Source organism: Planococcus citri, chromosome 5 (genome assembly GCF_950023065.1).
Source record: "Planococcus citri chromosome 5, ihPlaCitr1.1, whole genome shotgun sequence".
Lineage (NCBI taxonomy): Eukaryota > Metazoa > Arthropoda > Insecta > Hemiptera > Pseudococcidae > Planococcus > Planococcus citri.
Genome location: NC_088681.1, coordinates 12879460 through 12902658, shown reverse-complemented (window position 1 = coordinate 12902658; position 23199 = coordinate 12879460). Strand labels below are relative to the sequence as shown.

The 23199-nt window shown below is 34.1% G+C and overlaps 1 protein-coding gene and 1 long non-coding RNA gene across 4 annotated transcripts in view; one reads left to right on the top strand and one right to left on the bottom strand.

Moving 5' to 3' along the window:
• LOC135849375 (uncharacterized) overlaps positions 1 to 23199 on the top strand; it is a 498164-nt gene that overhangs the window by 136162 nt on the left and 338803 nt on the right. The window lies entirely within an intron of this gene.
• LOC135846919 (speckle-type POZ protein-like) lies at positions 1215 to 22446 on the bottom strand. 3 transcript variants are annotated; one of them, XM_065366282.1, is made up of 3 exons: positions 22224 to 22446; positions 17490 to 21855; positions 12294 to 13334 (listed from the first exon to the last, which is right to left on the bottom strand). In XM_065366282.1, exons 1-2 carry the CDS (start codon positions 22278 to 22280, stop codon positions 20821 to 20823), a joined length of 1092 nt encoding a protein of 363 aa, XP_065222354.1. In that variant the 5' UTR covers positions 22281 to 22446; the 3' UTR covers positions 12294 to 13334; positions 17490 to 20820. The 3 variants fall into 3 exon arrangements, with proteins under 3 accessions (XP_065222353.1, XP_065222352.1, XP_065222354.1); XM_065366281.1 differs by lacking the exons at positions 12294 to 13334; positions 22224 to 22446 and adding an exon at positions 1215 to 2486 and having other exon boundaries at positions 17490 to 17681; XM_065366280.1 differs by lacking the exons at positions 12294 to 13334; positions 17490 to 21855; positions 22224 to 22446 and adding exons at positions 1215 to 2486; positions 2829 to 3121.

Sequence of the window (23199 nt, the reverse complement as noted above, 5' to 3'; positions counted from 1 at the left end):
TTATTCTACACTATATCATTATTTAGGCAGGGCTTCTAAACCCCCCTATTACAAACTGAAGTTAATTGCTTTCAAAGGGATGTAAAGAAGATACTCGTAATTGGTGTTTATATCTAAGTTTTCAAATAATCCGAACAAATTTCGAAATACCTACAATATAATCGAATCGTTATATAATCAAACGTTAAGTTATCATATTTCAACTCCGGCTCTGAACAGTTTCAAAATCGATAAGTCTGTCCATATTTATTGGATAATCCGCTTTTTGGTAGTGTAACAAAAAATTCATTCTAGGAATTTGGAAGCTTTTTTTTTCAAACGAAAAATCTCTTCCTTAGTTATTTTTGGTGTTATTGTTAAAATTTTGCGTATAAAAGTCATGTTTGTTTTTTGCCAAAATGTGAGAAATGTACTGCTTTTTCGTCAAAACTTTTAAAAAGCCCTATTTTTACCAGAAATGGCAAAAATTCCATTCATTGACATTGACAAAATCGTAAAAAATTCTTATCTAATTTTTTTCAAAATTGTTGTTCTGTTTTTGCAAAAAAAAAAAATTGTATTCTTATTTTTGTCAAAATTGCCCAAAAATCTACATATTATTTTTTTCCAAATTAGTCAAAAAGTCTTACCTAATTCCTGGAAACGAATTAGGACTTTTTGACTACCTACTTGGGCAAAAAATGACACTTTCGAACAGTTTTGACAAAAATGGAACTTTCTAACTGAAAAAAAAGATGACGATTTTTTGCAAAAACAGGACTTTTTTAGCAGATTTTCATACCTTAGCTCTCTAAAAAGTGCTTGTGTTCTGACAAAATTGCCATGAAAGGTGATATTTTTTTTCGTTGTAATTGTCAAAAAAATATACACTGTTTTTTGACCAAATTCTGTTCTTCGTGTAAATTGATAATGTCTAATTTTCCTGCTAAGGTTCGTAAATTTAAAAGGTCGTTTTTCTATAGAAATTGTCATAAGGTGTCATTTTTTGTCAAAATTGTCTAGGTATAACTGTTCAAACTTTCGCCAAAATGGTCAAAAAATTCAGGCTTTCTTAAAATATTCAAAAAGTCAATTTTTGAGAAAATCAATTTTTTTTGAAAAAAATGTTGAAGAGTTTTTGATTTTTTGTTGGTAAATTGCCAAGAAATTAAACGAAGATTCAACGGTGATTGAGATTATGTTATGTATAGTCACTGTATGGCTGTAATGAGGGATTTTATTTTTATTAGGTACTTTATTGAGATTCTACATACGAACATAGCATAAAGTACAGGTACATTTATAGGTATGTAATTTACGATCAAACGTTAACTATATGATATGATGAGGTTCAAGTTGAAGAATTTTTCTGGAAGAAAAAAAATTATTTTCGAAATGGTCTCTTTGCATGAGGAAGCTGACATAATTATGTATTAACGTAAAACGAGTCGACTAGTTGAGAGTTTCACCTAGTCCGTTTTATTCAACTTTTGAGCAGATCTGCTCCATAAAAATTCGATTACCTTTGATTTCAATTCGTTTGCATGATGTTTCTTGGCGAATACAAACATGTCGTCTGCGTTTTCTGCCGTCAAAGTCTCGCAAAGTGTCCGCTCGCAAATTTTTTTCAATCCTTCCAATCCATATTTAGCTGCAGCTACAAACAATTTATCCGCTAGTTTGCCTAAATTTTCGTACTTTCCGGTATAAATGTATCGAAGCATAGCACGTAGTACTTCTTCGTCCATATGTGTAACGTTTATTCGAATTTTTCGAAGTTTTCCGTCTTTCGAATCTTTACGCCTGAACATGGCGGCGAAAAAAGGACTGCGTGCGGCCAGAATGTATTTGTGAGCTGGGTAATTGCTTCCATTCGTCGTGAATATTACGTCAGCGCATTTGGGATCTTCGAGCAGCGATTCAAAGTCTTCGGAGAGGTCACATTTGATAGCAGTAGTATCGGGTGTGGGTGTGGGACTGGCAGAAGAAATCTCGAGTTGATGAGAAAGGTTATTGGAAGATTCGGTGATCCATTTTATGTAGATGAACAAAATCAATGTGTCGTTTTGGAGTAATTGATTTCTGAAAAAATCATCTTTCGGGCAAAACGACTTCCAGCCCCAACCGCGTGCTTCTGTTCCTAGTTTGAAATTTCTTGACACCGGAGTTTGCTTGTAAAATGATACTTCTTTTCTATGGTTTATAATTGAAACATTGTTCATTGCTAACACCTCTGTAACCGTACTGCCTTCGGATAGATATATCCACAGAGCAATTGTTTTACCTCCGTTATAAATTTCATTGGGCTTGATTTCAGCATACCATTCATATTTATCAGTTGTGGATGCGCGTAACTTGGGGGTTAAAATCTTACTTGTGTTTAATTCCTCATGCAAACTGAATTGATTAATGGTCCAGATATGTTTTATTTCGTGAGTTTGCCAGTGCGTTTGACTCCGAGTCAGGTTTCCGGAATCGATATTTAAAGCAAGTTTTGATGGTTCAATCTGAAAGAAAATACAACGTAGATATAATTAAAACTATAATAGATTATAGTTTAATTAAACTTCATTGACTCTATAATGCTGCTGCTGAAAATCGAATTAAGTAAATGAAACTTTCATTGTCAAGCAGTAACAATTTCTAGGACGAGAAAATATGATCTCGTATTTTTATTTCAACATCTCTGATTGAAAATTTTCTGAGATGATAGGTCATTTTATAATATTAGAGAACCGAAAATACCCAATTCAGATTACTTAACCCCAATGTCGAAAATTGACAAATTATCCACTAACGAATGGAAAAATTTAAAGATTCAGGTAAATGTAGCCTATAGAAATACTCACTTGACTAATGCAATAGGGTGCGAAAAGTACTATCCATGAAATGTAAAATGGATTCATGTTTGCTTCAATATAATCCAGTCTATAGAAATCGCTTGTCACAAGTAAATTATTTTGCTATCGATGTGGAAAGTTTCGAAAAATATTCGGTAGCCTATTTTAGAATCGTACGCGTAGATCAGCTGTTGAATGAAAAACTGAAATTGAGTGCTTCCAAACGGATATAAGGAAGTTTTGTGTTTATCTAAGTTCCAAATGACCCGAACGAATTTTGAAACATTTATCATCGAATCATTGTACCTAATTAAACGTCAAGTTATCGTATTTCGACTGCAAACCGAAGTTGATTGCTTCCAAACGGATGTAAGGAAAATAATTTGTGTTTATCTGTGTTCTAAATGATCCGAACGAATTTTGAAATACTTATTATCGAATCGTTGTAATTAAACATTAAGTTTTCGTATTTTGATTCCGGCTCTAAACGGATTCTACGAGTGAATCGATACGGCTGTCCTTTTTTTATTAATCCGCTTTTTAGTAGTGTCACACAAAATTCATTCTGTTTGGATTTGGAAGCTTTTTTTTTTAACAAGAAATTCCTTCCTTGGTTATTTTTGGTGTTGTCAAAATTGGTCTAAAGAAATCATGTGGTTTCCCAAAATGCAAGAAGGGTCCTGTTTTTTCGTCAAAACTGTCAGAAAGTCCTATTTTATGCAGAATCGTTGAAAGTTCATTTTTGCCAAAATTGTCAAAAAAAATCTCATTTATTAACAAATTTTTCAAACTTGTTGAAAGATTTCGGTTCTTTTAACCCTTAAAGACCCAGGCTAATCCAGAGATGTTGTGTGAAAATGCTTTCAATTTCCTGAATTAGATCATCACAAGCATCACTTTAACCCACAGTTTGCCCCCCAGCCCCTTAAAGCCGTCTCGTAAAAGCCGTACCAATTTATTTAATTTTCCTTGAAAACCGAGAAAGCAAAAACTCCAATGAGGTCAATCATGGAATTGAATGATATAGTATCATTAGGTGTACTGAATGAGTGAAAGCATATCCCCAAAGAACACCCCACCCCTTTTTGGGGGGCAAATTTTCAAAAAAGTTGGGATAAAAAAATTGGACCCATGCTCCATTTTTGGATAAACATATTGATGGTAGACCCTTCACAAAATGAAATCATGAAAGGTGTGAAAATGGTGGACCAGAGCGATTTTTTGAAAATTTGATTCGCTTGTCTCGATAAAAACCCGAAAAAACAGAGCATAAATACGCAAAATACATAATATGGGAAATATTATCAAGTAGGCTTGAAATGACAGAAACAAGAATTGAAAGGAACACAGATGCTTTTAACAGCACATAAGTTCAGATAATCTACAATCCACCCATCAAATCTGTTTATCACTCCGTGGATATTCTTTCTCGATATTTGTCACCAAATAGTTACATCCTACAAAGGTTAGCAGTACGATTGTTTTTCTGCAGAAATATCGAAATAGGTTTATCAACCACTTTGAAAAGCTTTACACAGTCAAATTGCAGCACTCCCTGGCATTTCATAATGTTCAAGCATTCATGAAGAAGTCACTATCCCTTCTCGATCATAGATAATGTAGTTCTACATCATGAAAATTGCACGAGCAGAAGTCGAGGTTTACAATCATGAGATTGTGTCCAGCTTATGACTACAGGATTCAGGGGATTTGAGATTCAGTAAAAAGCTTTCAACTGTTGTTCAACCACAACTCTGAACTTTTGAATGTTTTGAGAAATTCCTGCTGAAGTTGATATTCTTTCTCGATATTTGTCAACAAATAGTTACATCCCGCAAAAGGTTAGTGGTACGCTTGTTTTTCTGCAGAAGTATCGAAATAGGCTTATCTACCACTTTGAAAAGCTTTACACTGTCAAATTGCAGCTGTCTCTAGCATTTCATAATGTTGAAGCATTCATGAAGAGGTCACTATCCCTCCCCGATCATTGATAGTGAAGTTGTACATCTTGAAAATTGCCTGAGCAGAATTTGTTGTTTCCAATCATAATATTTCATGATGTTGAACTACACTATCAATGATCGAGGAGGGATAGTGACCTCTTCATGAATGCTTCAATATTATGAAATGCCAGAGACAGCTGCAATTTGACAGTGTAAAGCTTTTCAAAGTGGTAGATAAGCCTATTTCGATACTTCTGCAGAAAAACAAGCATACCACTAACCTTTTGCGGGATGTAACTATTTGTTGACAAATATCGAGAAAGAATATCAACTTCAGCAGGAATTTCTCAAAACATTCAAAAGTTCAGAGTTGTGGTTGAACAACAGTTGAAAGCTTTTTACTGAATCTCAAATCCCCTGAATCCTGTAGTCATAAGCTGGACACAATCTCATGATTGTAAACCTCGACTTCTGCTCGTGCAATTTTCATGATGTAGAACTACATTATCTATGATCGAGAAGGGATAGTGACTTCTTCATGAATGCTTGAACATTATGAAATGCCAGGGAGTGCTGCAATTTGACTGTGTAAAGCTTTTCAAAGTGGTTGATAAACCTATTTCGATATTTCTGCAGAAAAACAATCGTACTGCTAACCTTTGTAGGATGTAACTATTTGGTGACAAATATCGAGAAAGAATATCCACGGAGTGATAAACAGATTTGATGGGTGGATTGTAGATTATCTGAACTTATGTGCTGTTAAAAGCATCTGTGTTCCTTTCAATTCTTGTTTCTGTCATTTCAAGCCTACTTGATAATATTTCCCATATTATGTATTTTGCGTATTTATGCTCTGTTTTTTCGGGTTTTTATCGAGACAAGCGAATCAAAGTTTCAAAAAATCGCTCTGGTCCACCATTTTCACACCTTTCATGATTTCATTTTGTGAAGGGTCTACCATCAATATGTTTATCCAAAAATGGAGCATGGGTCCAATTTTTTTATCCCAACTTTTTTGAAAATTTGCCCCCCAAAAAGGGGTGGGGTGTTCTTTGGGGATATGCTTTCACTCATTCAGTACACCTAATGATACTATATCATTCAATTCCATGATTGACCTCATTGGAGTTTTTGCTTTCTCGGTTTTCAAGGAAAATTAAATAAATTGGTACGGCTTTTACGAGACGGCTTTAAGGGGCTGGGGGGCAAACTGTGGGTTAAAGTGATGCTTGTGATGATCTAATTCAGGAAATTGAAAGCATTTTCACACAACATCTCAGGATTAGCCTGGGTCTTTAAGGGTTAACGAAACATCTGTAAAAGCATTGATTTTCAAATCTTTGTGTTGTCAAATAAAAATCCTACTTTTTTTTCAATATTGTCAATAGTTCTATTTTTTGTCAAAACTGTTTGAAAGTTTTGTTTTCTACTAAAATTGTTAGAAATTGTCAGTTCTAAATTTTTTTTGGAGAAATTGTGAAAAAGCGCTGATTTTTTGATAATTGGTAGGGATACCATAAAACGAATTTTTTCTACAAAATTTCTTATAAAGGTCCGGTTTTTTGTTGAAATTGTTTGAATTTTCCATTGTTTGTTTTTTTTTCACCAATAGGTACATGCATTCAAACGCTATTTATTTTTGCCTTATCTGCCCAAAAAGTCCTGTTACTTGTTACTTTCAAAACTGCATTGTGCCAAAAATAATTAAAAACTAGCTAACCCGTTAATCGCGCATACTGCGCGATTCTTCGAAACGTAATAATATACACTTTAAAAATTCAGTAACTACACAATAAGTAGGCACCTACATAGAATAATCACGATTTTTTCATTGTTACTTATTGCGAAATTCATTTTTTTAAATTAGTATTATAGGTATCTTTCTTTTTCAACAATTGAAGAAAAGTCCTGGTTTCATTTCTTAAAAAATTTAAAAAAATGTTCACTTTTTGGCAGCATTGCAAACTCGTAGCAAAAATACCAAAAAAAGAATTGTTTTTTACCTTATACTTTCACCTAATAAAAGCGACAAAAATAATTGCAAAAAAATGTGGACTACATATTTTTTTTTTGTCAATAACCACCAAAGTCGCTACTTTTTGCTAAAATTGACAATGTTTCTTGTTTTTTACCAACTCAACAATCTTAATTTTTTTAAATTTACATCAGAAAATACCAAAAATCTTGGTAATTACCTATTTTGCTGTTTGCTAAGGTTGTTAAAGTCTCGCCTAAAATGACTCGATCTGCTGCACTCTCTGCATAAAGTGTTGAAAACTTTCAACCTTGGCTCTATATAATGTCTCGATCTGGTCAAATATCACATGTCACAAAATTTTGAGCTTTCGCTTAACTTTTACCATCATTTTTTGAAAATTTCTATAAAAAAAGCTAAACAAAAGCTCAACACTTCGTGACATGTGGTATTTCACCTGAAATAACAAACTCTTGATAGAAAGGCCTCAAAGTGTAGATGTGTAAGTTTATATTGTAAGCTCAGAAAGTTGTTTAGTAAGCTGAAAAAAGCTCAATAATGAAGCCATATTTGATTGATAAACAAAATTCCTATGTTGTAACCTGAATGATCTAAGTTAAAAAACTATTTTTGACAGAAAAAACTCAAAACTTGATGGTACGTAAAATCTCTGTGAAAGCTTACAACTTTGTGACAGGAGGTAATGTTGACGATGCACCCTGAAAGCTTTTTTTTTATAAAATCAACTTTTTGTCATAATTTTGTTTCACATTTTAAAATTGAGTAAATGTTTTTTTCATCTTTTTTTAGCCCATGCTGAAAATTGTTAAACTTTCAACATAAACCTGCATATCTACTATTTAAAACCTTTCTATTGAGTGGCTGTTTATCAAAATCGGTTCTGCTGTTGCACAGACCTTGCTGTGACAAAAAACTGACTTACTTATAATAAACTTTCAAACTTTTCCTGAACTTTTACCGTTAATTTTTTAAATTTTTTTTCAGTCTAGTCTAGAATGGTTTTTTCGCGGTGATCATTCAAGGTACAATATGTATATTTTCTTTACACATCAAATAAGATCAAATACTACTACATGACCAAAACTTTCAAGCTTTCACTTAGCTTTGACCGCGAACTCTTGTAAGCTTTTTTCTTCGAGATTTTTCTTTTTGTGAAGATCTTTCGAGGGACAGTAATTGTATGTATGTACTTCTTTGTATACATCGAATGTGGGTGTGGCTGAGTATAGGTTAAATAAATGTACCGTATTGTCACCAAATTTTAAGCTATCGCTGAGCTTTTACTGTCAACTTTTGAAAGTTAGCTGTAAACTTTTGTAAGCTTTTTTTTCTTCTCAAGGCACACTATACATACTTCTTTGTATAGGTATGTCAAATGGAATGATTATAGGTGGGTCATTCCACGTCAATTTGACCAAGAAGTGGTAGGGGGGTTCGGCGATTTTTTTGAAATTTTTCCTGTGGAAAGATCTTTGGAAGGGATGACCAATGGCGCAAATCGCAGCTCCCTCTAGCCCATTTTTAAAGGCAGCCAGGAGGTGTCAAAGTTTTCAGTGAACTTGAAACATCATCCATTTCAGCAGTGGATTACTCGATACCGCGGTACCTACCAAAATGGAATTTTTTCCCATGATTAGGGGTTTTGAAAGGCTTTTTGGTGATATCATAAAAATCAGTGTTGCCACTTTTTTTTGCGCAAAAAATTAGTTCAAAAAGTTTCGAAACGTAGTTTTCATATCGATCCGACTTTCAAAATTTCTAAAAAAATGTATAATGGGCAACTTTTCATGCTGAACAACATATTAAAAAATTGAGGTGGCATTATTTCATAAAGTCGATTTTAAAAATTGAAAGTTTTCAATTTTCAATTTCAAACATCATAAAAAGTTCAAATTTATTCAATTGTTTTATTTTGACCTCTTTCTGACGTATTTCTTGAAAAAGTTGATAAAAATTACACTCACAACAAAAAAATAAGAATTCGTTCATTTTTTGAATCTTTTCGAATTTTGATTTTTTTGTGAATATTTTTTTCAGAATTTTTTTGAGAGTCGGAACGATATAAAAAATAAGTTTCGAAACTTTTTGAGCTAATTTTTTGTACGAAAAAAAAGTGGCAACACTAATTTTTATGATATCACCAAAAAGCCTTTCAAAACCACTAACTATGTATAGGAAAAAGTCCCATATTGGTAGGTACCGCGGTTATCGAGTAATCCACTGCTGAAATGGATGATATTTCAAGTTCACTGAAAACTTTGACACCCCCTGGCTGCCTTTGAAAATGGGCTGGTGGGCTGAGATTTGCGCCATTGGTCATCCCTTCGAAAAATCTTCCCACAGGAAAAATTTCAAAAAAATCGCCGAACCCCCCACCACTTCTTGATTGAATTGACGTGGAATGACTCAGGTTAAATACTGCATATCACAAAGAATCGAGCTTTCACTGAGCTTTTATCATTAACTTTTTTTTGTCAAAGTTTGTTTTTCCGTGGAGATATTTTGAGGTACAATTTTGTCTTTTTGTGATGCTCTTTACTTCTTTATAATATGTATACGTCGAAGGCGTTGAGTATAGAGTTGAGATCAATTATTGAGCTTTTTTGAGCTCATAGCACAACTTTTTTTGTAAACTTTTTTCTTCGACATTTGACTTCTCTTGATGCTCTTTCAAGGTATAATAATATACATACTTCTTTGTACAAGTGGAATGCGCTGTGTATAGGTTAAAATCGGTTATTGAGCTATTTTGAGCGTTACAGTGCAACTTTTCGGACTTTCGATAAAAACCAGCCATGGATGAGATCTCAGAGTCAAAAGAATCCGGCCATAATTTTAATATACAGAATCAATTATTGAGCTTTTTTGAGCTTATGGAAAAAAATTTGTTGTAAATCTGTTTTCTTTGACATTTGACTTCTTTTGATGCTCTTTCAACGTACCTATAATATAAGTACTTCTTTGTACACGTGGAATGCGCTGTGTATATGTCAAAATTGATTATTGAGCTTTTTTGAGCTTTACAGCACAACTGTTTTTGTACACTTTCTTCTTCAACATTACACTTCTTTTGATGCTTTTTCAGGATATACGTATTTGCCGTACATGTTGAATACACTGTGTACAGGTTAAAATCAATTATTGAGCTTTTTTGAGCTTACAGCACAACTTTTTTGTTAACTTTTTTCTTTGACATTTGACATCTTTTGATGGTCTTTCAAGGTATACTATACGTACTTCTCTGTATACACTAAATGTGCTACATATAGGCTAAAATCAATTATTGAGCTTTTTTGAGCTTTTTGGCGCAACTTTTTAACTTTTGATAAAAACCTGCGCATCTACGGGTCAAATGCTTTTTTTTGAAACATCATCAAGCAAAATCAGTTCAGCCGTTGCTGAGATCTCAGAGTCAAAGTCATAATTATAATAGGTATATAGAATCAATTGTTGAGCTTTTCTGAGCTTATGACAAAAAATTTTTGTAAGCTTTTTCTTTGACATTCAACTTTTTTTAATGCTCTTTCAAGGTATAATATATGTACTACTGTGTATACATCGAATGCGCTACGTATAGACTAAAATCAATTATTGAGCTTTTTTGAGCTTTATGGCGCAACTTTTTTATGAACTTTTTTCTTCAACATTTGACTTCTTTTGATGCTCTTTCAAGGTATAACATACGTACTTCTCTGTACACCTCAAGTTGGCTACGTATAGACAAAAATCAATTATTGAGCTTTTTTGAGCTTTAAGGCACAACTTTTTTGTGAACTTTCTTCTTCAACATTTGACTTTTTTAGATGCTCTTTCAAGGTATAATATACGTACTACTGTGTATACGTCGAATGCGCTACGTATGGACAAAAATCAATTATTGAACTTTTTTGAGCTTTACGGCGCAACTTTTTGAACTTTTGATTAAAACCTGCACATCTACGGGTCAAAAGCTTTTTTTTGAGACTTCGTCGATCAAAATCGGTTCAGCCGTTCCTGAGATCTCGCTGTCACAAGAATCCGGTCATAATTTTAATATATAGATCCTGCTTTTGCCAAAATTGCCTGGAAGGTCTTTTTTTTTTTTTTTGCTAAAAGAAAGGATTCTGTTGTTTGACAAAGATGATAATTTATGTATCTACTCATTCTGTTTTTTGCCAAAATTGACAAAAAAATCGTTATTTGTATAAAATTGTTGAAAAATTCCTGCTTTTTTGGCAAAATATTGGCAAAAATGTGAATAAATCCAACTTTTGTGTTTCTTCAGCCCGAGTGAATTGCCCAATAGTATCTAGTCTAGTAATACTCGCGTTTCTTGTCAGAATTGTAAGAAATTCTCACGTATGCAAATATCATCAGAAAATAGCAAAAAATGTCAAAAAGCTCCATTTTTCGTTAAACTTGTTAAAAAGTCATAATTTCTCACAAACTTGTTTAAAAGTCTCGTTTTTTGCTGAAACTAAGGAGGCTGTGTTTTTTCAAAATTGTCGAAGGAAGTTCATTTTCTTCTGTCGAAATGGTCAGAAAGTCCTCCTTGTTGGGAAATTATATTTTTAAAAATAAGGCATAAATCACATTCTTTTTCAAAATTGCCCAAGTTTCAATTTTTTGTCAGAATTTGCTAAAAAAAAAAACTCTTGTTTTTGCAACCAAAAAAAAAGTCCTATAAGTGTTTTTATTAAGATTGTTGAAAAGTCTCACTTCTGCCAAAGTAGTCGAAAAGTCTTGGCAAATTCTATTCCTGGAAACATTATTACAAATTTTTTTTTTTTTTGAAGAAAATATTTGAAAATTAGTATTGATTTTTGCCTCAGCTATCTAGAAAGCGGTATCATTTCTAAGATTTCCAAAAAAGGATCCTGTGTTTGCCATTGATGTTGTTTTTTTTCACTCAAGTTTCCAAAAAAGTTCAATGGTTTGTTAAAAATGTCATAAACTTTCATTTTTTGTCAAAAATTGTCAAGAAAGTCCTACTTTTTAGCGAAATATCCAGGGAGCACTGATTTTTTGCCTTAGCTCTCCATGAAGTGCAAAATTCTTCCAAGAAAGGATCCTGTGTTTTGACAAAATTGCCTGAAAGGTCGTTATTTTTTTGCCATATTTTTGTGAAAAAAACCTGTTTTTTTGACGGGAATGTCAATATTGAATGAATTCTGTTCTTTGTATAAATTACTAAAGTCCAATTTCTCTGTCAAGGTTCGTGAACTAAAAGGTTATTTTTCTATCGAAATTGTCGAAAAATTCTTTTTTTGATCAAAATTACCAAACAGTTGTGATTTTTGCCAATCAATTTTTGCTTGTAAAAAAAAAAATTTTTGTTCAAAAGTCTCAATAAGTAATTATCAGAAACTTTCACTTTTTGTTAAAATTGTCAAAAGTTTCAATGTCAAAATTATGAAAAAATTTCTACTTTTCTGCCATAAGTAAGTTGATATACTTACTGAAGATGTATTGATTTTTTTCGAGCTATCTAAAAAAAGTATTGGTTATTTCAGGAGAAAAGAAAATTCTTGTAAGTATAGTAAAATAAGAGCATAAAATTGAAAAATTTATTAACAGTTATTTCGAAATTTAAAGGTCGTGTAAATGATATTGGCAGGTATCTCAATTCAACACAAGTTCTCCTCTGCATTTTTAAAACATGAATCGCAAATCGTAAATCTTCCTTGTGCATTCAGATTCGGTTTGGCTACAAAAGTTGCGAGCTGATTTGTTTTCTACGAATTCGATGGTTCGATGCTTTTCCAACTAAAACAAAGTTCTATTTTGCGTTTGCTGGCAAGTTTCTCTCAACCCGTACAGACCGTATTTTGTAGCAGCTTCGAATAATTTGTTTGTTAATTCTCCTAACTGTTCACATTTCCCTGTATAAATGTATCGTAGCATCGCACGTAACACTTTTTCGTTCATGTGGGTAACGTTTATTCGAATTTTTTTCAATTTCCAATTTTTCGAACCTTTTCGTCGAAACATAGCAGCGAAAAAAGAACTGCGTGCGGCCAAAATATTTTTATGGGCTGGATAACTGGTTCCATTCGTTATAAAAACGACGTCTGCAAATTTCGGGTTTACGAGCATCGATTCGAAGTTTTGTGGTGGTTCAGATGACCATTTTATGTGAATTGAGAAGGTTAATGTGTCGTTTTGGAGTAAATGATTTCTAAAATGATCATCTTTCTTGCAAAAGTCATTTCCCCAACACGACCCAACTGATCCGCGTACATAATTTATTGCCGATAAATGGTTGGAAAGTAATACTTCTTTTTTATTATTTATGATTGAAATATTAGCGTCTGCAGTTGTCGCTTCAACTGCGCTGTCATGGCGTAGACATACATATACAGAAATCATATTGTTGTTATCGTCGCCATTAGGATACATGTGAATTTGCCACTTATATTTATCGGTTGTGGGTGCTTGTAAGATGGGCGAGTTAATCTGATTAGCCTTAAGGTTCTCGTGGAAGTGGAACTGATGAATAGCCCAAATATGGTTTATTTCATGAGTTGACAAGTATGTGTCGGTTCGGGTGAAATTTTCAACATCGCCATTTGAAAGGCTTTTTGAAGATTCGCTCTGAAAAAATTTACTCTTATTCAATACAAATCGCATTTCTCGGCATTAAAAAGCTGTATTTTCACAATCATATAACTTCGAAGCTTTCTAACTAGAGAGGTGTCCCAAATCGCAGAATTTTTTTTGACTGGACACCGGTAAATAAAAAATGTATGGTGGAGTATTACATCACTAGCCAAAATTTCAGCTACCGAGTCGCATATTTTAGATTTTTGACGAATTTTTAAAAAAAATCAAGTCTGGGCGAAAAACATGAAAAAATCAAAGGGCATAGGTGAGTAAGATGGGTGAATCGGCCCCCGGCACATTCAGCGATGAAATTTTGGTGGTAGGCAGATACCATCAAAATACTTTGATCCGCCGAGTTACGGACCTGTATCTTGAGTGGCTCTTGAGTAATGGGTTAATTACTCAAATCGGCCTCAGACCTTTTTCTCCAGATTGGCTCGACCGATTTTTTTAAAACTTGGACCGATGTGTAGCTATATACGAGGGGCTTCCATGAAAAAATTTTGAGCTTCCCCCCACTATTCTTCCCCCCTCAAATACTCTACTCAAAATTTGAGTGCCTTCCTTACCTATGAAGCATACTCGGCACAATTTTTTAATTCACGTTTTTAGATACCTTATTGACCCAAGAGTAACATATTTTTTTTTCAGAAGTGTATCTCATTGGGGCCATGGTCAAAAACGAGGGGGAAACCAGACATGATGAGCAAAAAAAGCCAAAAAACCCAATAATCGTCAACGTAACTGAGGAGCTGAAAGTCAATTATTCAACAGATACTTTACTTTTTCGAGACACAAAAAAAAATATTACCAATAAGCACGCAATAAATCAATTGGACCCTCGATTGAGCTGCTGTGAGCCCCCTCCACCCTCTTTTTGGGGGTTCAAAATAATCAAGGCAATATGGGTGTCATTTTCATATGATTTAAACCGCCTGAGCACGAATATGGTGTCAATTTTTCGATTAGAGGACCCCAAAGTCAATTTAGTTTCAGATTGGGCACTGTAGCCCTCCTCTCATCTTTTTTTTGGGGGTCCGGATACTTTTTAAGCAAAGTGGACGTCATTTTTCAGATAAATCAAATCTGCTGAACACGAAAATCACATCTAATATTTGATTAGAGGGCCCCAAGTGAATTGAGCCTAGGATTGGGTCACTAAACCCCCTTTCCTCCCATTTTTTTGAACCCACAAGTTTTTAGGAAATGTGCTTATTGTTTCCAGATGAATAAAATCTACTGAACTTGAGGATTGGCGCTCTAACGCCCTTAATATTTGTAATATTATTTAATGAATTTTGTATGAACTGAGGGAGAAAGCTTACTCAGAAATGAATCACAGTCACACTCGCTATTCCTTTATTGAGTGATAACCTATGACATCGTTGGCATTAGTTAGGGTTGGAGTTTTGACTTCAACATGTCAACAAAAAAATCATTGTGAAATAATAATAGTACAGGAATTTTAGGTGAAATAAGGGGATTTATTCGGACTAATTCCTACAAAAGGTTTTTTTGCGGGATACTGTAGTGGAAGGGGTCCTATTTAACATACTAAAAGTCTCACCCCGTACCCCGCGTGCGTCGCGTGCTAGAGCGTGAAAAGTGTCCCGCCGCAGCGTTTTTTGCGATTTTTTCGCGAGGAGTTGATTTTACGTCAAAAATAGCTTTATTTTTGTGTTCTACGTCAAATTTCCGATCTAGTGATATGTCAACTGTCCTTCTACCCCCAAGAGGGGTGGGGCTAGAACCATTCAAAAAAGGGGGGTTTCCTGAAAAATACATAAAGACTATAGGGGCCTAAGAGGGGTGAAATGGTCCCCAAAAGCGTTCGAGTTGATATTAGCATGGAAGATGGGTACCATTGAGAAACTTCCGCGTGAAAAATTCCAGATCCACGCCACCTCCCCTTTTTTGGGAACGCCCCTTTTCTGAAAATTCAATAACACTTTTCTCAGCCCCATGGTGACCGATTTTGAAAATTTTTCAGTATGTTATGTATATCCTTAGTAGGTATCCCCACAATAATTTTCAACCCCCTCCCCTCATATTTACCCCTCAAAATGATGTAAAAATGTGTTTTGGTGGGGCTGGGGGTAAAATGGGAATTTTGGGGAAAATAGCCAATTAATAATAAGTAGGGTGTCGTTTCCTTATAATTCGATACCGCTGAGCACGAATATGACGTCAGATTTTTTGGTAGATTCATCTAGTCCTCTCCAGAGCACTTAGTCCCTTCAATTTTCGCTATTGTTAAAAAGCATAAAAAAATGAAAAAACGCTATTTTGAGGGGTAAATATGAGGGGAGGGGGTTGAAAATTATTGTGGGGATACCTACTAAGGATATACATAACATACTGAAAAATTTTCAAAATCGGTCACCATGGGGCTGAGAAAAGTGTTATTGAATTTTCAGAAAAGGGGCGTTCCCAAAAAAGGGGAGGTGGCGTGGATCTGGAATTTTTCACGCGGAAGTTTCTCAATGGTACCCATCTTCCATGCTAATATCAACTCGAACGCTTTTGGGGACCATTTCACCCCTCTTAGGCCCCTATAGTCTTTATGTATTTTTCAGGAAACCCCCCTTTTTTGAATGGTTCTAGCCCCACCCCTCTTGGGGGTAGAAGGACAGTTGACATATCACTAGATCGGAAATTTGACGTAGAACACAAAAATAAAGCTATTTTTGACGTAAAATCAACTCCTCGCGAAAAAATCGCAAAAAACGCTGCGGCGGGACACTTTTCACGCTCTAGCACGCGACGCACGCGGGGTACGGGGTGAGACTTTTAGTATGTTAAATAGGACCCCTTCCACTACAGTATCCCGCAAAAAAACCTTTTGTAGGAATTAGTCCGAATAAAAAATTTAAAATGACTGAACTATAAATCATATCATTAGGTGTTTATTTTTCTGCTCATTGGTACGAGTAAGGTAACATGTCTTTTTGTTTATACTAGAAATTGTTTTTTTTCATTCAATGAATGATTTTAAATATTGAATTGTGAAGCATGGATCCTCCCAATGAGACATTGAGGGCACTCTATATAACTAAAAGATTAGACATCATATTCGTGTTCAGCAGATTTGATTTGTCTGAAAAATGACGTCCACTTTGCTTAAAAAGTATCCGGACCCCCAAAAAAAGATGAGAGGAGGGCTACAGTGCCCAATCTGAAACTAAATTGACTTTGGGGTCCTCTAATCGAAAAATTGACACCATATTCGTGCTCAGGCGGTTTAAATCATATGAAAATGACACCCATATTGCCTTGATTATTTTGAACCCCCAAAAAGAGGGTGGAGGGGGCTCACAGCAGCTCAATCGAGGGTCCAATTGATTTATTGCGTGCTTATTGGTAATATTTTTTTTTGTGTCTCGAAAAAGTAAGTATCTGTTGAATAATTGACTTTCAGCTCCTCAGTTACGTTGACGATTATTGGGTTTTTTGGCTTTTTTTGCTCATCATGTCTGGTTTCCCCCTCGTTTTTGACCATGGCCCCAATGAGATACACTTCTGAAAAAAAAATATGTTACTCTTGGGTCAATAAGGTATCTAAAAACGTGAATTAAAAAATTGTGCCGAGTATGCTTCATAGGTAAGGAAGGCACTCAAATTTTGAGTAGAGTATTTGAGGGGGGAAGAATAGTGGGGGGAAGCTCAAAATTTTTTCATGGAAGCCCCTCGTATATAGCTACACATCGGTCCAAGTTTTAAAAAAATCGGTCGAGCCAATCTGGAGAAAAAGGTCTGAGGCCGATTTGAGTAATTAACCCATTACTCAAGAGCCACTCAAGATACAGGTCCGTAACTCGGCGGATCAAAGTATTTTGATGGTATCTGCCTACCACCAAAATTTCATCGCTGAATGTGCCGGGGGCCGATTCACCCATCTTACTCACCTATGCCCAACTCCAAATTACTTTTTTTTGACCCTACCCTTCCTCCTCAACCCATGTATCGATTGGTAACTATTTCGAATCATTTTGAGCAACTCTGGGGTCTCCAGCTGATTTAAAATTTCTATACTCCGGATGTCCAAAAAATACCATAATTAGGGCCACAAAAATTCTTACTTCAAATCGTGTTATTGGTAGTGAAAAATTTAAGAATTCGGGTAGGTGAATGTACAAAAATACTCACTGGATTAATGCAAACGGAGGCGAAAAGTAATATCCATGTAATGTAGAATGGATGCATGATTGCTTCAATAGTCCAGTAGAGAGAAACCACTCGTCACTAGTAAATTATCTTGCTATCGATGTGGAATAAGTTTCAAAAAGTACTGGATATAAGAATCTTATTCGTGGATATGTTAAATGTAAAAATGTATGTACATAAAACTGAAATTGATTGCTTTAAAGCGGAAGTAAGGAAAATAATTTGTGTTTATCTCAGTTTCAAATGATCCGAACGAATTTCGAAAGATATATCATCGAATTCGTTTTAATTAAGCGTCAATTTTTCGTATTTTGACCTTGATTCCAAACAGATGATTCTAACTCGAAATCTGTCCATTTATTAATCTGCTTTTTAGTAGTACTAGCATCACAAAAAAATTTATTCCCTTTAAATTTTTTTCCTTCAAAAAAATCATTCTTTGGTTATTTTTATTGAGGTGGAGTTGTGGAAATTTGCACAAAAAAATCACGTGTTCCACCAAAAATACAAGAAAGGTGATGTTTTCTTCTTCAAGATTGGCAAAAAGCCCGATTTATGTCAGAATTGTCAAAAGTCCCATTCTTTTCACAAAATAGACAAAGAGTCGTAGTTTTTACCAAAATTTATTTGTTGATATAGATTTCTCCTTTTTTCGGCAAAACATCCGAATAGGTAGTGTTGATTTTCAATTTAACTTATCTAAAAAGTCTTGTTTTGCCAAATAAAAGTCCTGTTTTTTATCGAAATTGTCAAACAGTTCAATTTTTTGTTAAAAGTTTAAAATTATGAGATAGGTAGGTACCTACGTATAGTTACTTTTAAAAAGTCTCAATTTTTGATAAAATTGTTGAATAAAGTCCCATTTTTTGTCTAAATTCTAGGAATGTCCCATTTACTCTAAAATCTTCAAAGCTATAATTTTGTCAAAGTTGCCAGAAAGTTCCATTTTACGATCAATTGTCACAAAGGCTCTATTTTTTGTAAAAATTGTCAAGAAGTCTTCAGTTCTCCTCAAACAGCCGAAAAAGGTTGAGGTCCTGTTTCTTTGTCGAAATTGTAAAGAAGTCTTATCGTGAAAAAGTCTTATTGTTGCCAACAACTGTCAGAAAGTTCATTTCCTGCTACAATTGTTAAAAGTCCTCATATTTATCTAAAAATTTTCAAAGACCTGATTTTCCCCAGAATTGTTTGATTTTTTTTTTTTTTTTTTGACAAACATAACAAAAAAGTTGATTTTTTTGAACTGTTAAAAAAGGTTGTTTTTTTTTGGTTGAAATTGTCTGATAGTTTTCGTTGTCCAAATTGTCAGAAGATCTGGATTTTTTCCAGAATTGCTGAGACGTTCTTGCTTTTATTGACCAAATATCTCAAAAGTTTTAGATTTTTTTCTTTAGCTGTTTTAAAAAGTCTCACTCTTTGCCAAAGTTGTGAAAAAGTCCAAATTTTTGGTCCAAAAATGAAGCTGGAAAAAAAATTAGTGAAACTGTATAAAAGCATACAGGTAGGTAAGTATTTTCTTTTTTCAGAATTTTAAGGAGGTATAACTTTTTATTTTTTTGAAAGTGGAAACAATTTCACCCCAAAAGATTTACACTTGATTGAATTTGTACCCCCTTTTCCATGAAATTGACTCGTTGAATGACGAGTTCATAATTTTTTCACAAAATATACTGGAAAATTTTCATAATGAAACCAATTTGAAACTGTGTCATAATTTTTATTTGTGAATTTGTAAGTTGTGCCGTGACACTTGGTATCTAATTTCAATGAGATTTTTTCATTGCATTTTCAAAATAATAACTTTCCTTGTGGGTTATAGGGACACAAAAATTCTTAGCTTATTGCTTAAGTTACTTGTTTTTTTATGAATCGGATAAGCCCAGTGCATTTTTTAACCAAGCATAGTTTTATTATGTGTTTGTTCGCAAGTTTCTTTCAATCCGTACACACCATATTTGGTAGCAGCTTCAAATAATTTGTCTGCTAGTTCTCCTAACTGTTCACATTTTCCTGTATAAATGTATCGTAGCATCGCACGTAACACTTTTTCGTTCACGTGTGTAAAGTTTACACGGATTTTTTTCAATTTTCCATTTTTCGAATCTTTTTGTTGAAACATGGCATCGAAAATTGAGCTTCGTGCGGCCAAAATAATTTTATGGGCTGAATAACTGCTTCCATTCGTAATAAAAACGACGTCTGCGAATTTCGGGTTCTCGAGCATCGATTCCAAGTTTTTAGTGAGATTTTTGATGGAGGTGGTCTCGGGTGAAGCATCGTTTGAAGAAACATTATGTTGTAATAACCTCATTTGGTGATTCAGATAACCATTTTATGTAAATTGTGAGGGTTAATGTGTCGTTTTGGAGTAATTGATTTCTAAAATAATCATCTTTCTTGCAAAAGTTTATCCAACCCCAACAAGTTTGGTTTGATTCGAGTTCAAATTTTTTTGGTGTGAAACTGCGTTCAAGTAATGTTTCTTTTTTATTGTTCTTGATGGAAATATTAGCCTCGGCAGTGGTCTCTTCAACGGTACTGTATTCGCTTAGACATAACATCAGAGAAATCGTATCATTGTTATCATCTTTGCCATTAGGGTTCATAAAAATATACCATTTATATGTATCAGTCGAGGGTGCATGTAGATAGGGCGAGGTAATTACATTAGTCTCAAGGTTTTCGTGGAATCGGAATTGATGAATAGTCCAAATATGGCTTATTTCATAAGTTTGCAAGTATGTGTCGCTTCGGATTAAATTTTCAACATGGCTATTCAAAGGTGATTTCGAGGGTTCGCTCTGAAAAAAATGTCTCATATTGAATACAAATCAGGTTTGTCGATATTAAAAGTCCTATTTTTACAATCACAACTTCAAAGCTTTCTAACAAGATAGGTAAGTATCTCAAATGGTAGATAGAAACATTTTTGAAGTGGGTATAGATAAATAGGTAGAAAAAGCGAGATGGAGAAAATACAGCCAAAATTTCCTTCGGCTACTAAATGGCTGTAATATTCCTCCCAATCTAGCAAGATGAAGGTTCGTTAAAAGGTTTTTGTTCTATAAAAATTGTCGAAAAGTGTCACTTTTGGTCAAAATTGTCCAACGGTTTCAATTTTTGCCTAAATAGTCAAAAAATTCAATCTTTGTTAAAATTGTCAAAAAGTCTCAATTTTTGAGAAAATGAAGGTTTTTTTTTGCAAAAAATATTGTAGAATTTCTGATTTTTTTTCTGGTAAATTGCCAAGAAATTAAACAAAGTTTTAAGAGTGATTGAAATAATTATCTTTAATGAAATCGTGATTTTGTTCCTAGTCCGTTTTATTCAACTTTTGAACATATCTGTTTGCTATAAATTGCGCAGCTTTGGATTTCAATTCGTTGGCATGGTGTTTCTTGGCGAATACAAACATATCCTCTGCGTTTTCTGCCGTCAAAGTCTGGCAAAGCGTTTGCTCGGAAATTTTTCTCAATTCTTCCAAACCATATTTAGCACCAGCTACAAACAATTTATCCGCTAGTTTGCCTATATTTTCGTACTTCCCGGTATAAATGTATCGAAGCATAGCACGTAGTACTTCTTCGCCCATGTGTGTAACGTTTATTCGAATTTTTCGAATTTTTCCATTTTTCAAATCTTTACGCTTAAACATGGCGGCGAAAACGGGACTGCGTGCGGATAAAACGTATTTGTGAGCTGGGTAATTGCTTCCATTCGTCGTGAATATTACGTCAGCGCATTTGGGATTTTCGAGCAGAGATTCAAAGTCTTCGGAGAGGTCACATTTAATAGCAGTAGTATCAGGTGTGGATGTGGGGCTGGGAGAAGAAATTTCGAGTTGGTGAGAAACGTTATTAGAAGATTCGGTATAGCATTTTATGTGGATAAACAAAATCAATGTGTCGTTTTGGAGTAATTGATTTCTGAAAAAATCATCTTTCGGGCAAAACGACTTCCAGCCCCAACCGAGTGAATCTGTTCTGTAATTTCTTGGCACCGGAGTTTGCTTGTAAAATAATACTTCTTTTTTATGATTTATAATCGAATTATTGTTCATTGCTAACACTTTTGAAACCGTACTGCCGTAGGATAGATGTATCCACAGAGCGATTGTTTTATCTCCGTTGTACAGTTCTTTATTGGGCTCGATTTCAGCATACCATTCATAATCATCAGTTGTGGATGCGCGTAACTTGGGGGTTAAAATATTACTCGTGTCTAATTTTTCGTGCAAACTGAATTGATTAATAGTCCAGATATGTTTTATTTCGTGAGTTTGCCAGTGCGTTTGACTCCGAGTCAGGTTTCCGGAATCGATATTTAAAGCGAGCTTTGATGGTTCAATCTGAAAGAAAATACAACGTAGATATAATTAAAATTAGATTATTATATGTAGTTGTAGTTTGATTAAATTTCACTGACTCTATAAAGCTGCAGCTGAAAATCGAATTAAGTAAATGAAACTTTCATTGTCAAGCAGTAACAATTTCTAGGACGAGAAATGATCTCGTATTTTTATTTCAACATCTCTGATTGAAAATTTTCTGAGATTATGGGTCAAGGCTCTTATTGTTAGTCATTTGATAATTAGATCACCGAAAATACCCATACCCAATTCAGATCAATCCCATAGTGGGAAATTGGCAAATTATCTACTAACGAATGGAAAAATTTACAGATTCAGGTAAATGTAGCCTATATATAAATACTCACTTGGCTAATGCAATAGGGAGCGAAAAGTACTATCCACGAAGTGTAAAATGGATTCATGTTTGCTTCAATAATCCAGTCGAGAGAACCCACTAGTCACAAGTGAACTATCTCGCTTTCGATGTGGAAAGTTTCGAAAAATATTGGGTAGCCTATTTTAGAATCGTATACGTAGATCAGCTGTTGAATGAAAAACTGAAATTGAGTGCTTCCAAACGGATACAAGGAAGTTTTGTGTTTATCTAAGTTCCAAATGATCCGAACGAATTTCGAAATATTTATTATCGAATCGTTGTAATTAAACGTGAAGTTATCGTATTTCGACTGCAAACTGAAGTTGATCGCTTCCAAACGGATGTAAGGAAAATGATTTGTGTTTATCTGTGTTCTAAATGGTCCGAACGAATTTTGAAATACTTATTATCGAATCGTTGTAATTAAACGTTAAGTTTTCGTATTTCGACTCCGGCTCTAAACATATTTCAAATCGATACGTGTGTCCATCTGCTATTAATTCCCGTTTTTGGTAGTCTCACAAAAAATTCATTCTATTTGGAAGCCCTTTTTTAACAAAAAATTGTTTCCTTTGTTATTTTTTGTGTTGTCAAAATTCGTCAAAAAAAGTCATGTTTTTCCAAACTTACATGTACAAGAAATGTCCTGTTTTTTCGTCAAAATTGACAGAAAGTCCTATTTTTACCAGAATTTTTTTTCCAGAATTATCCTAAAGTCTTCATTTATGGACAAAATAGTCAAAAATTGGTAATTTTTTTTTAAAACGTTGAAAAATTCCTGCTGCTAAACGATTGTTTTTTTTTTTTTTTTGACATAATATACTTACCAACATTCTATGCATTATGTTTTTGCCGAAATCGTCAAAAGTGGTACAATCGTCTGCCAAAATTGCTTCGTGTAATCTTGTTTTTTGTTAAAATATAGGTATTTGTTGAAATTGTTGAAAAAAAAACTTCGGGAATAA

What these genes read in the sequence shown, in the direction of transcription:
- LOC135846919 (XM_065366281.1), bottom strand. Translation starts at nt 17,546, where the DNA reads ATGCATCCATTCTACATTACATGGATATTACTTTTCGCCTCCGTTTGC. An exon ending in CCTCCGTTTGCATTAATCCA is followed by an intron (nt 2,487 to 17,489) that starts GTGAGTATTTTT and finishes ATTTTCTTTCAG; the next exon opens with ATTGAACCATCAAAACTTGC.